The sequence below is a fragment of the Botryllus schlosseri genome, chromosome 16 (genome assembly GCF_051294905.1).
Source record: "Botryllus schlosseri isolate E-star chromosome 16, Bs_hap1, whole genome shotgun sequence".
In the NCBI taxonomy this organism is placed as follows: domain Eukaryota; kingdom Metazoa; phylum Chordata; class Ascidiacea; order Stolidobranchia; family Styelidae; genus Botryllus; species Botryllus schlosseri.
In genome coordinates this window covers 6,026,665-6,039,099 of record NC_137251.1, presented here as the reverse complement: position 1 = coordinate 6,039,099, position 12,435 = coordinate 6,026,665, and the positions used below count along the sequence as shown (strand labels likewise).

Genomic DNA, 12,435 nt, shown 5'->3' with positions numbered 1-12,435 from the left:
ATTTATATATATATTATACTTCGCAATGCAAATGAAGGGACTTTTTCAATCCCAACTTCAGTGTCTATCTGATTTTGTTAATTTACACTCATGCTTGACGGCTCCAAACCAGGGATGTCAAACATACACATACAGCCCGCGAGCTACATCAGGCCCACCAGACGATTTCATCGGGCCTGTGAAGCACTTTGAGAAGATATAAAAATTATTTTGTCTTCCTGCACATTTGCAACAAATGTGTAATTTTTGTAGAAAATACTTCCAATAAATAATCCCGCCAGAGAGAAAATGTCAAGAATGTTCATAAATTGGTCACATTATTACCACGCAACTTCGGTGTTGAGGTTTCACTCTTGTTTTAAAGAATTTTATGGAAAATACGACCAAACAGCAGTTGTTCACGAAAGTGAGAAAACGGTTATACGCAGGTTACATGCATAATATATTAGTTACACAAACCTATAATTCAAATATATGTGGTCACATTGCTGTATAACTTCTGACTCAAAAGGTGCCTTCAGAGAAACCCAAATTGCGATTTATCAATAATAATAATAAGACATAATCGAATGTCCGCTTTTACAGTTAAATCTCTTGTATTGCTCACAATGCAAATGCGAGGCCAACGCCAGATTACTACTAGAAAATGTAGCATAGAAATACGCCAACTTATATCGCCATTAGTATCCCTGTTTTAGCGGTTCAAAACTGTATTCAACCGGCCAATCATTGCATTTTGTCAGTTCCATTGTTCGCGAATAGAGGTTTTGCAAGAATAGAATCCCCATGATCCGTGATATAATGTAATACACTATTATGTATATTATATATGCTTGATAATAAAGTATTCAAGTGAAAAACAAGGGCTTGAGGTAACAATTTGGATTTAGGTGACTGGTTCGGCCTGCAAGAGATCTGTAAGCTTAAATCTGACCTGCGGCGCAATTTGAGTTTGACACTCTTGCCCCGATTGTTTTACAGTAGTAGCTAACCAATACGATAGCTTACGCCATAGACTACTATTAGCCTACTAAACTTACGTCATGAATCATGATCTCAACCCACAGATATCCCTCAATACAAATATATTTGAAACATTCCATAGAGGTTGCTTAACATGGGACTCTCAAACTATAAGTCTATCTACACCAGAGGTCTCAGACACGCGACCCGCCAGAGCATTTGGTGCGGCCCGCGACGACTATTTAGATTTTTATTAATTTGACAATATATAAGTGTCACATATATCTTTTCAGGTAATAAAGTGAAAAAAGCCTGAAACTATTCATCAAACTTCACTATCACATCAATTGCAAACGCTACCATGCAGTGGAAGATTCACTATTTCGCCCCATTTCCAATTCATGATGACAAAACCTAACCCTTAGACGATTCATGACTTAAATTTGTGAGTGGGACTTGGACGCGACCTTTCTTAGAATTATTCAGACTTGGGCTAACTCGATGGCAAAATGAAAATGACTCGAGTGGACTCGGAATTTGTTTGAACCATCGACAGAACAAACTAATTGCGTATCAGGAGAATAGTAATAGATCAGAAGGTCGCAGCTTGGTATTTCGCTAACTAAACAATGTAGTTAAGGCAATCCGTTAGTTATATCTTCGGTCGCTAAACCATGTTATTAAGGCCTCTTGAAGGCACCGAGTACCGTATTGGTACGCTCCAATGATGTAACAACAATGGGCCGTTCGGAATTCCGACATTTCAATCAGTTGGACACATTCATTAATATATTTATATTATATTTATATTTTTTCAGCTCCTATATTTAAATATATTAGGCCATGAGATTAATAGCCTACTTATCAGAGGTATACCCGAATACTGGACTGGAATTAGTCTACAATGCTCAACCTAAAAATGTTTTGATATCAGATCAGTCCATATGGTGTCTATATCTTACAATTAATATATATCAAGTACAACAACAATTCAATTCAAATAGTTATAAATGTGATGATTCTTTTCGTGCCAGGCTTAAATTGATACAAGAGTAAATCACATTTTGACGATGTGTGTTTACTGTCCGTCTGCTGGATCAGCTCACTTTCAATAGGACAATTCATTCCCGCCAAATAAGTCCTACTTGGAAAGACATCGAATACCCTTATAAATGATGTGGTCCGCGGCGTCGTCAAAACTGGAAAACTGGCCCGCAAGCACATTTAAGTTTGAGACCTCTGATCTACCCGATCTTTTTGTGAGAGCACATCGTAAGCGTATGCATTGTTCATATAATATCAGATTGCTATAGTGTGGTACGATATGCACACGTGGTATTATGTACTTCATGTTAGATATATGGGGGTTATTTAGGGACCATGTTTAATTGAAGGTGTCAAAGCGCAGCATGCTACAATCCTTCAAGACTGCCGCACATATTGCATTGATGAACATTTACAGATACTACCACGGATATTTCGTACTATGGGTGTGTGAGGATTACAAAACTACCTTTATCAGATGCGCATACACTTGACTTACGAGGCGCTACAGGTACAAATGCGCACGGGACATATAACTTTCCGATAGCATGCATGAAGGCTTGCGTTGCAAAATACGGGTCTTTAACTGTAGCCGTGAGTCAGGTATGCCAAAACGCAGGCAAGTGAATCGGAATGCTTTTTTTTATTACAAGATCATCCTTAGGGAAGCTGTGTGTGCTTTGACTCTTCCTATACTGTGAGAGCTTCGACTGTGCCCATTGTGGACTGGTTTCACTGTAAGTCAAAAATCAACGACGGTAAAATGTCTCTTGCGTACTTTGAAAAAGGGGAGAATGGCCGGTTGCATGAAAATCATTGCGGGCCGATTCAATTGAGAGGTGCGCAGAGATGTAACGGATCATGGGCCGACGCAGTTTCATGGAACACCGATAATAAGGTGGGTAGTGAATTGGATCGAGTGTCGTGCGAGAAATTTTAAAAGAAAAATTGAAGTTTGCAACTTCAAATTTGGCTCGATTCCAACGTGTAACAGCGAAGCTACAGAAGTTATAAATGTCAATTTCACTTTCATCCCCATGAGATTGTCTAAAAACACGATTTTAACAGTAGAAGTGAGGTTATTGCAGCACAAAATTTTGTATTTGGATAAGATAGTATTTATGATGGCAAATTCTTTTGTCGTAGAACTACCCACCGTAAATACTATTGTTTCGAATCCAAAATTTTGAACATAAATTACTATCGGTCCTATTTAGTGGAATTGGGTCAAATTTGGTATCACCATATTTGTTGACAACACGACAATTTCTTGTGGTTGCCAGTAAAATTTGACTATTTTTTTGTATTAAATTAAAAATTTACCAACTACTGTAGCTTTTCTGCTACTGGTAGGAATTGAGTCAAATTTGATGTGCAGCCCTTTTTTACCCAACGTAAATATTTTACCGTAAGAGAAGATGCATAAAAAATACAAGGAGATAGAAATGAAGCTTTAGTTTATGAAGGATTCTGAAGGTCTTGGTCGAAATGAGCAGTCAAATCCCTATTATTCATTAATTTCCCGACTCCGTTGCTGTAATTCGATGGCATGTAAACCATTCTGGAAATTATATATGACGGCTGGCTCCCCGATTGTCAGAGACTTGGTGAACCTATCGAGCACGAGTTTCTTTCTGGCATTCAAAATGATTCCAAAAAACCGAGATAAAAAATCAATGGATGCAGGACTGACAACCGTTCTTTCGCTATCAGTGTTTCTTATCGTAGGTTTGACAATTTGGTTCACTCAACTCCGATAAAGTGCCATGTGGCTTTTTTCTTGCTTGTTATTAGCTGATCACTGCATATCACTCGGCCTTGATAGTTATGTCGAAGGCATTCACTCAAGTCGTGCCTGCGAATGATAAACTGAATTTCCAATATTTCAGAGATACTTGTCGGTGTATCGGCGTGCGAATATAACTGCGAAAACTCGAAGCGAATTGGACAGTGCTTCTTTCGCCCTGATGAAACCCGACGAGTCGAATGACCTCGACGATTTTGAAACGTATGACATTGTGAAATTTGGGATTGGCGAGATATGGTGCATTTCTGAGACGGAATACCCAGTTTCAAGTAAGCATTGCGCGAACCTACTATCGTAAAGATGGAATTGCGTCGTTATTAACTTTCGTTTAATTCTCGAGCGAGATAGTGTAATGGTTATGCGTCCGGCTTCTCGAGCGGTAGGTCGTGGGTTCGATCCCCGGCCGGGTCATACCAAAGACTCGAAAATTGGTATCCGCAGCTATCCTGCTAGGCGCTCAGCAATCACGGATAGTATGGAGGAGAAAAAAACGGGGGCGCAGACTAGATGACCTCATGGGGCCGTATCGCAACTCCATCGTCAAAGCATCTCGATGGTGCAGGCGAAAAAGAATATCATATCTCTCTCTCTCTCTCTCCGAACAGATTGGGTAACTAGGGGGGGATGAATGGTTGTTAAACAGATTCCAGAGATGGTCAAAGTTGTTGCCCGAGTTGAATTAGAAGTAATGTTGAAGTCTTTATTTAGTTACAAGTAAAAGTAACGATATCCGAGGAATCTCAAGACTACATCAAGTACAATTAGAAAATGAAAGTTCTGAAAGGTAGTTAAGTAAGGGTTACTTTTGAAATTGCAAAAATTAGGCCGTTTTGTGTCAAAACTGTGTAGTAAAGTGGAAGTTTTCCGATTAGTGTGAGTACATCAATAACGTAGAAGTACTTCATCACTGACCACCTCTACACGATTAGTGTTTTCACCTGAAATAACTGGAACATTGCAATTTGAGTTGGTTCTGCTGTGCCGAGAGATTGACGACAGTATTTTCTCAGCTGGATTGGAATTCATTATTCTTTGCTGTTTCAATGCAAATGTGTGCCAAACTTGATTAAGATTGCCTTGTTCAAGTCTTGACAAGACACAGACTTACCGCCGGTTTTATGTGTTACACATAGACATCTACGTCACAAAGTCGCTTACAGGTAATGCTTGTGTCCTTACTGCAGAGGAAGAAGATCCTGAATGTAAAGGAGTGATGATGAATTTTCTGTTGGATTTTGATGATGGCACTGTCGAGGAAAGAACATCGCTGAACTATGAACAAGCCAAAGATCTTATCATTTTCCATTATTACACCACTCCTGGTCAATACCGAGTCCAAGTCAATCTGACGTAGGTTCAATCACCTGATTTTTATCAGTGTACAGTTAGTTTTCAAAGGAGCAGTAAAACGTTGTTGAACTCTGGTTGCTGCTCAGGTAGAGTTGAAATTAACACTGTAAATTTAAGCTGAACTGCTAGAAGAAGTAGCAATTGCAAAGATAAGTTATGATTGCTTTAACTTGATTTAGAAAATGAAGATATGAAATGTATGTAGGTAATTGTTAGAATTGTTCGATGTGTCATACTGTTAGCCGTTAAGCCGTCATACTTTCGAAATTGCAAGATTTGTGTTCACGACTAACGCAAAACGAATCGAGACAATTGTTGATATACAATGTTCTTTCCGATTCTCTACCAGTTGCTGACGATTACTCCTGACGAGTGTCAGCCGAAAATATTCGGGTTCATTTCAATATGAATACACTATTAAATTGTAAATTGAAGTTCTGTACCCCCGAGAAGCTCTTCAATAAACGAAGACACTACAAATAGGTGCAATCTTTAGAATTATACTCACCGCGATGCAGGGCTCAGTCCATCCGATGGTCACAAAAATGATGCAAGTTTGTTGCACAACTACTTTTCACTTTTCAAAATTGAAAGTGCATAAAAAGTTACTGTCCGTTTTTGTTTTAATTCAGACTAATTTTAATGCAGTACTATTCAGGTGCAGGTAAGTGTTAATTGTTGAGGGGGATGACTCTAATGTTCAAATTTTGTTTCCTATCTCCGTAAAACGGCCGAGCATACTATCAATCTGTGCTTGGGGCAGCATTGAACACCTGTTGCCTAATGTGTGAGAAAACTTTCTTTCGTATGGCTTAGAGGAGTGGTTCTCAACCTTTTTTGTCTTCGCGGACCCCCTTCGAACCACCACAGACCCCGTGGACCCCCACAGCTTTAGTACAAATTCAGCTCAATTTTCGTGCAAGCATCATCTGTCTTGTGTAAATATTAACTGTAGGCTGCTGATAAACAGTAACAAAATCACTTTTCTTGAAAATAACATCATAGTATTGTGCAGAATTTAGGAGACGTTTAGTATTTCTAAGCGAATTGTGTAGCTGCCTTTCTTGTTACACGCAGTCATGTGATATTGATATTGATATGAACGAGTGCCGAAAATGCCTTTGCAATAAGATGGTTGGTGGGGAATGTAGTAATAACAACGTGTGACGCTTCTGACGACACCTTTGGGTATGATAGAAACATATGGTACCGAATTTGAGAAGCAGCTTATCTTGAAGTATTTCGAGAATAGCAGTTTATAATAAAGGAAAATGGATTTTTGCGAACAAAATTTTTTCTAAAACGCCAACAAAACATCTCTAAACAGCAATATGTTTGTATCAGTAGGCTATCGGCAATTTGGCAATTGAAATAAGTCTGCACAGTAGAATATTTCATCTCAGACGGCCGTTCTGTTGGTGAGTTCTGAAGTTTTAGCAGTTATGAAGTGAAACTGCCGCGTGATTTCTCCCATATAAAAATACAAATCAGGTTATCTACCATTTTGGAAATTTGGAGGCTTCCTATTGCAATGTTTCTTAACCGGTGTTCCAGGTAACATCAGGGCTTCAAGGCGGTAAACATTGGAGGTTAACACAAACAGTCTACTCATACATATGATTTCTGATCGCGCTCTTCTTGGTCCTCCATTGGTTGCAGGCAATTATGTCCGATCGGCTATGGAATCGTCACTGTTGCGGTGGTCTCGAAATCGAAACCTTATCCTTCTGAAATACCGATTTTATCACCAATACTTACTAGTTCATTTGCAATTAGGCAATTGGTGTCCTGCTGTTTCATTTCGATATATCACTTTCCGAGTGGACCCGTATTCTATAGTAACTTGTTATAGATGTGTATGTAATGAGGCAGATTTTTGTTTTTTGTGATATAATGAAAATCTGGGTTTCGCCAATGGCTTGCAGATAAGTATTCCCCTGGTTACTAAAGATTATGAACCACTGGCCTATTGGCTTCATCCGCCGTTCCTAATTGTGTTACCTACGCAGGTCAATACCCGACGGGAAGGTTGTAACTGTTGTGAAAGAGATCACCCTCACTGTGAGGCCTCACCAAATCTACCTATCCCATCTGTCGATACCTTTTGGGCAACCGGAAGAGTCAATCGAGGTATTTCTTCCTACTTAAACCGTTTAAATTCTAATGATATAATGATGTTATGATTACCAGGGAGATTTTCTATGAAATGAGAAAGAACTAAGTCCTTTCCTGCGACTTCAACGCTAATTGAGTCGCTTTGAGTGTCAAGATTTTAAACATATTTCGTAAGAGATTCTTTGGCTCTGCTTTTAATAGCCTATTTCGGCGATATTGCCACCAATCAATCAATCGGTTCTTTTTGATATTTTCATCGTTTCAAAACATCACAAGACTGCGATACAATGAAAAGATAGGAAGGTGTCGAAACAACTTGGAGTAGCCATTAAGATCAGACACCCAACTTAGCCTAGGCGAAGTAAATAAGAGGCATGCACATTGAATGAAAAGTAATGCAGAGAATATAGGACGCAGGCGACAAAATAGGGTGGCGGAGGGCGAGGTCGATGTTAGGTCGTGGTCCGTGGTCATTGCCACTACAGAAGCCCTTTACCACTAAGTTTGGATGGATCGTACCGCAATATTCACAAATTAACATTCAAATATTAACACGTAACTTTTCTGAATCATGCCATGTTGAAAAGTCTTTGGAACATTGCACAGAATATGATTTATTCATTAACCAGACTGTGTATGAGATTGAACTACATTGCTATTGGTAAATTTGCTCTAGTTTTGCCATGATGTATTGCAGGAGATCCCTGATCTTCCAACCATGAAATTTGTATCTCTTACATTATCACGCCATACTCTGGCAATTGATAGACATCCATTTGTAATTACTTCTAGTATAAAACACAATGATTCGAGAGAATCTAGGAGATTCCTTACTAAACCTACTTGGCATCAATGTCTAAAAATATATTCGTATATCTTGCACAATATCTGTGTCTAAGAAGTTCTCACCCAGGGGAACAGGACTTCCAGATTAAGTAGCCAGCCAGCTAACCCTATAATACTTTGGTTAGCCCTATTTCTACTCCCAGGAAAACCTAAGATCTCTTCTGTATTAACCCCTGATGTAACAAGCTTACCAATCGATTGAGAACACTTTGCGTAAATATATTTTCTTTAGCGTTCTTGCGTAGTGTGAGTCACAGAAAATCTTTCTTTGTCTCAGGTAACTGTAACAGCTGTACGAGGCAATTCAATGAGGTGCTATTGGAGCGATGAAATTAAGAGGCTCAGGAAGCAAATGGTAGTCTCTTCTCTCCCAATACCTGTCTTGAGTTTCCAGTAAGTATATCGCATGGGTCCTTTAGCAGTATTCTCTTTATTTAGTATTTATGATTTATTACATCTCTCCAGCGTGTGCCATAGTGCTAAGTGCTGGTTAAATAATTTTTGGGGGAATTTATCAGTCTCCGATTTTGTTGACAGATGGATTTCACATTTATATCGGGTAGGCGACAACTTTGACATTCTCAAAAATTTACTTGCTTTGTTACAAAAGTTTGCTCGAAATATCCAGCTTTCCGTTTGTGAATATATAGTGACTCTCAGCTGTGAGCTTGACCCGTAATCACACAACATCAAGAGCACACACTACATGTGGTCAGCAAATGTTGCTTATTCAACCAATCAATGAGATTGATATCGCTGTCTGATCTAATAAATCTAGCAGGCGTACGTGGTCAAACTTGACTTAATATTTTTAGCGTATCATTAAAACCAAATCCGTGTGATTGGGGTGTTGGGTACTGCTGTATAACTTGTTAATGGGGTAGTGCCGGTAGCAAGTATAGACACCCGTTTTACACTCTGCTCAAAATCAACGTAGCAATACTAAGACGCCGAATACATCGTCTGGTCTGGCCTAGACCGTTAAGGCGTAAGCTTATATTCCCTTGCAAGTCCTCGTTGAAATGACATATATGCGAAGTCATGAACAACTAACATTGCTAAGACAAGCTATGAAATAAGTATGGTCGAAAATAATATCTTACTATATTATCGCTGATATGATGTAATACTGGCATCGTATTCATTGTGTTTGCATGAAAGGTGCATATTTGAACTTTCCAAGTCGCTTGTACCGTACTGATGTCATAATGAGTGACACTAGAATACTGGACTCGACTCGAAGCCTAACACACGATTCAGAGTCGCCCAGCTGTAGTAATTCCTTACTTACCTCATCTATATATAGAAGTTAATTTCAGTGCCGTTTTGTAGATACAAGGACGCCGGATATTATCGTTTCTCCGTTAGTTGCAAAAATCCTGTATCGCAGAGTGGGACATACGGTTTTGCGGTAGTCGACGCTCCCGTTGACTTGTTGAGCGCGCAGGACAATGTCGTGATCGATTACAAAGACAATTTTTACGAACACGAGTGGACCGTTTTCGGAGGCACCAACGTGATGTGCCGCGTTTTCATGGGGAATGTAAGCGTACCGGAGTTGAGAAGTGACGGAACATGTACGTGGAGTTGTGTATTTGTTGTGCGATTGGCTGAAAACAGAAGTGGTCATAGTCAAAAAACATAACCACTGGTTGAATATTATATTCAAATTGAAATAAATCCGGATATTTTCGGCTGAAAATTGTGACGCACATTGTGTATCAACTATCGTATCACAAAATATGACGTCAACGGCATGAAATTTCGAATAAGAAAGCGTTCAATGTACTATTTTCAGATGGTACTTTGGCGTATTTTGATATAAGTCGACTCCAAAGCACCCAAATGAAATTGTGATAGCCTCTCGCGCCGACACTTAATCTGTCGTCTCGATAATTTTTCGTTCAAACAGGTTTATTCAACAAATCTTTGCCAATGGCAGAATTTAGGGTCTTTGTCTGTTCTGAATCAAGCTTGTTTGTGTAGCCATCTAAAAATAGTACCTTAAGCGTAAGCGCTCTCCCTGCCCCCATTATTCGAAGTTTCGTGCCAGTAACGTCATATTTTGTTTTACGATTGTTGATATGCATTGTTCTTTTAAATTCTATATTAGTTCCAGCCAAAAATATTCGGGTTCATTTCAATATGAATATACTACTCTATTGTATATTGAAGTTGTGTACCTCCAAGAAGCTCTTCAAATAACCACTGTTATAAGTTGTGCAAGTTGGTAAAGGCTACTGGAACTCTTTCAAAAAGCCGAATTCCTTTTTTCTTGACCGCCTCTGGTCCCACGCCAATGTTTTGGCTATACTGCCGATTGGAATCAACACAGCTTCACCAAGTTCATTCTCGATGCATTCAGCTGATGTCAACTGTTACTTCGATGAATTTCTGAATTCGCTTGCATTTAGACCGTTGTCAAGATATTCCAAAGTTTTCAAGAGTGCAGTGCGGCGACGACACTATTACTTACGACGATTGCAAATCTATCGGGTGCTGTTGGGACCATTACGATAAAGAATGCTATTCGACTGTACAAGGTTAACACACACGCAGAAATTTCAAGATTTCGACCGCATTTTCTTACTGAGCTTATGCAGCGATGCTTCATCCAATCGCATTTCCAAGATTTTCACAACAGCTCCAAGAGCACATAATATGAAATATGTTCTCAATACGATTATTCGGCAGAGGTGTCCTAAGTGAGTCGTACTGTTACTCAAGTAGAAGTAAAAGTAATGAAGTAAATTGCTATTCAATTACAAATAGAAGTAGCAATTTCCAAGATGTCAAAACTTTGAGTGGAAGTAGAATATGAAAGGTACTTGGGTATGTAGTTTCAAAGAGTAGTTTTGGTTCAGCGGTTGCGAACTTGAGCAGTTTAAAGCAGGAGGCCAAGTTTTAAATTGCAAGATGTATCATCGTGACTGATCAAAATGATAAAATTTACCGACTCCACAGCACTTGCAGCCCACCTCTGCTATTAACCGACAAGATAGCGTAATGGTAAAGCGTCTGGCTTCTTGATCGGTAGGTCGTGGTTTCAATCTCCGGCCGGGTCAGACCAAAGACCTGATTAGAAACACTGGTATCCATGACTTCCCCGCATGGCGCTCAGCATTGCCCGGATAGCATGGATGGGTTGTGCAAGACTTGGAAAGCCTTACAAGCCTATATCTGCACCTTCCTTGTCCAGCTGCATGTGTACATCATGCACTAACGGTTTTGCATATGCGCAGTTTGTGTGTATGTCTATCATGAGTCGGTGTATATGCCACAGAAAAACATGAAGGACGAAAATGCATAACGTCGTCCTGTCCTGGGTGGCTTGGCTCGCTCCTGTCCTGGGTGGCTTGGCTTTGAAGACTTTGTCATATCGAGCCTCCCGTCTACCTTGCACGTCGCATTTCACTGTTACATTTTTGTAATGTGATATTGATATGTAATGTATACGAATAAAGATTCTCTCTGTCTCTGTCTCTCTCTCTATCTCCTATTCAAGCATTTGAACGCACTCTCACATACTCATTCTCAAAGTAGGAATTTACATATTATCGTACACTACCAATTTAGGTAAATTATTTCTATTGCGTTCAGCTTCTTCGAATTTCACCTTTGACCCGTTGCGGAGGAAAGGAAAGGCCTATTTTGCAAGGAATATGTACTACGAAGAGGGAACAGTGTTCAGGCCGGCCACATACATCGTGTCTGTGATGTGTTACAACTCGGCGACCGACCCTATCCCCAAAGCACTGACTTATCTTCTCTTGGAAGAGAGCATTTCGGATTTGGATATCGGAGTGAACGCCGACAAAACGTATTTGACACTGAATGAGAAAATGACAATCTTCGCTTCTGTGAAGGTGAATCTCAAACAAGCGTCTAATTTCTCATAGCTATTCGATACTGAATCGAGTATAAGGCTTCGAGTCTAGTATTTGAGCATCACTAATTATGACATCATAACAGTAAGATGTGGAATGTATAGATATGTATCTTTTATGATACCACAAAGAACATCATCGCAGTTCAACATCACATTAAAGATAATTAGGTGTTTCCCTACAATACCTTTTTCAACGCACTTGGTGACTATGCTGTGGGTTGATCACGACTTCACAGACAGACAGACAGACATTTATTGTTTCGTCAAACATAAAATTTGACTGACGGTGACGATATGACCTATAAAGGCCTTGTTACTCGTCACCTTGACGACAGTGAAGTTATAGTGTATTAGCAGTGGACAGTCTGCAACAGAGAAGAAAACATGAACACAAATATATAACAACGTCAGTAGCCATGGT

The 12,435-nt window shown here is 39.5% G+C and overlaps 1 protein-coding gene across 5 annotated transcripts in view; it reads left to right on the top strand.

Moving 5' to 3' along the window:
- The window catches only part of LOC145458812 (uncharacterized), a 133,533-nt gene that overhangs the window by 60,792 nt on the left and 60,306 nt on the right, over positions 1-12,435 (top strand). For all 5 annotated transcript variants that reach the window (XM_080337305.1, XM_080337303.1, XM_080337304.1 and 2 more), the window contains exons 44-52: positions 2,426-2,610; positions 2,672-2,905; positions 3,897-4,083; positions 4,999-5,164; positions 7,174-7,294; positions 8,403-8,518; positions 9,458-9,702; positions 10,540-10,668; positions 11,726-11,991. In XM_080337305.1, coding sequence (XP_080193431.1) covers positions 2,426-2,610; positions 2,672-2,905; positions 3,897-4,083; positions 4,999-5,164; positions 7,174-7,294; positions 8,403-8,518; positions 9,458-9,702; positions 10,540-10,668; positions 11,726-11,991 — 1,649 coding nt within the window. The remainder of the gene's footprint in view (positions 1-2,425; positions 2,611-2,671; positions 2,906-3,896; positions 4,084-4,998; positions 5,165-7,173; positions 7,295-8,402; positions 8,519-9,457; positions 9,703-10,539; positions 10,669-11,725; positions 11,992-12,435) is intronic.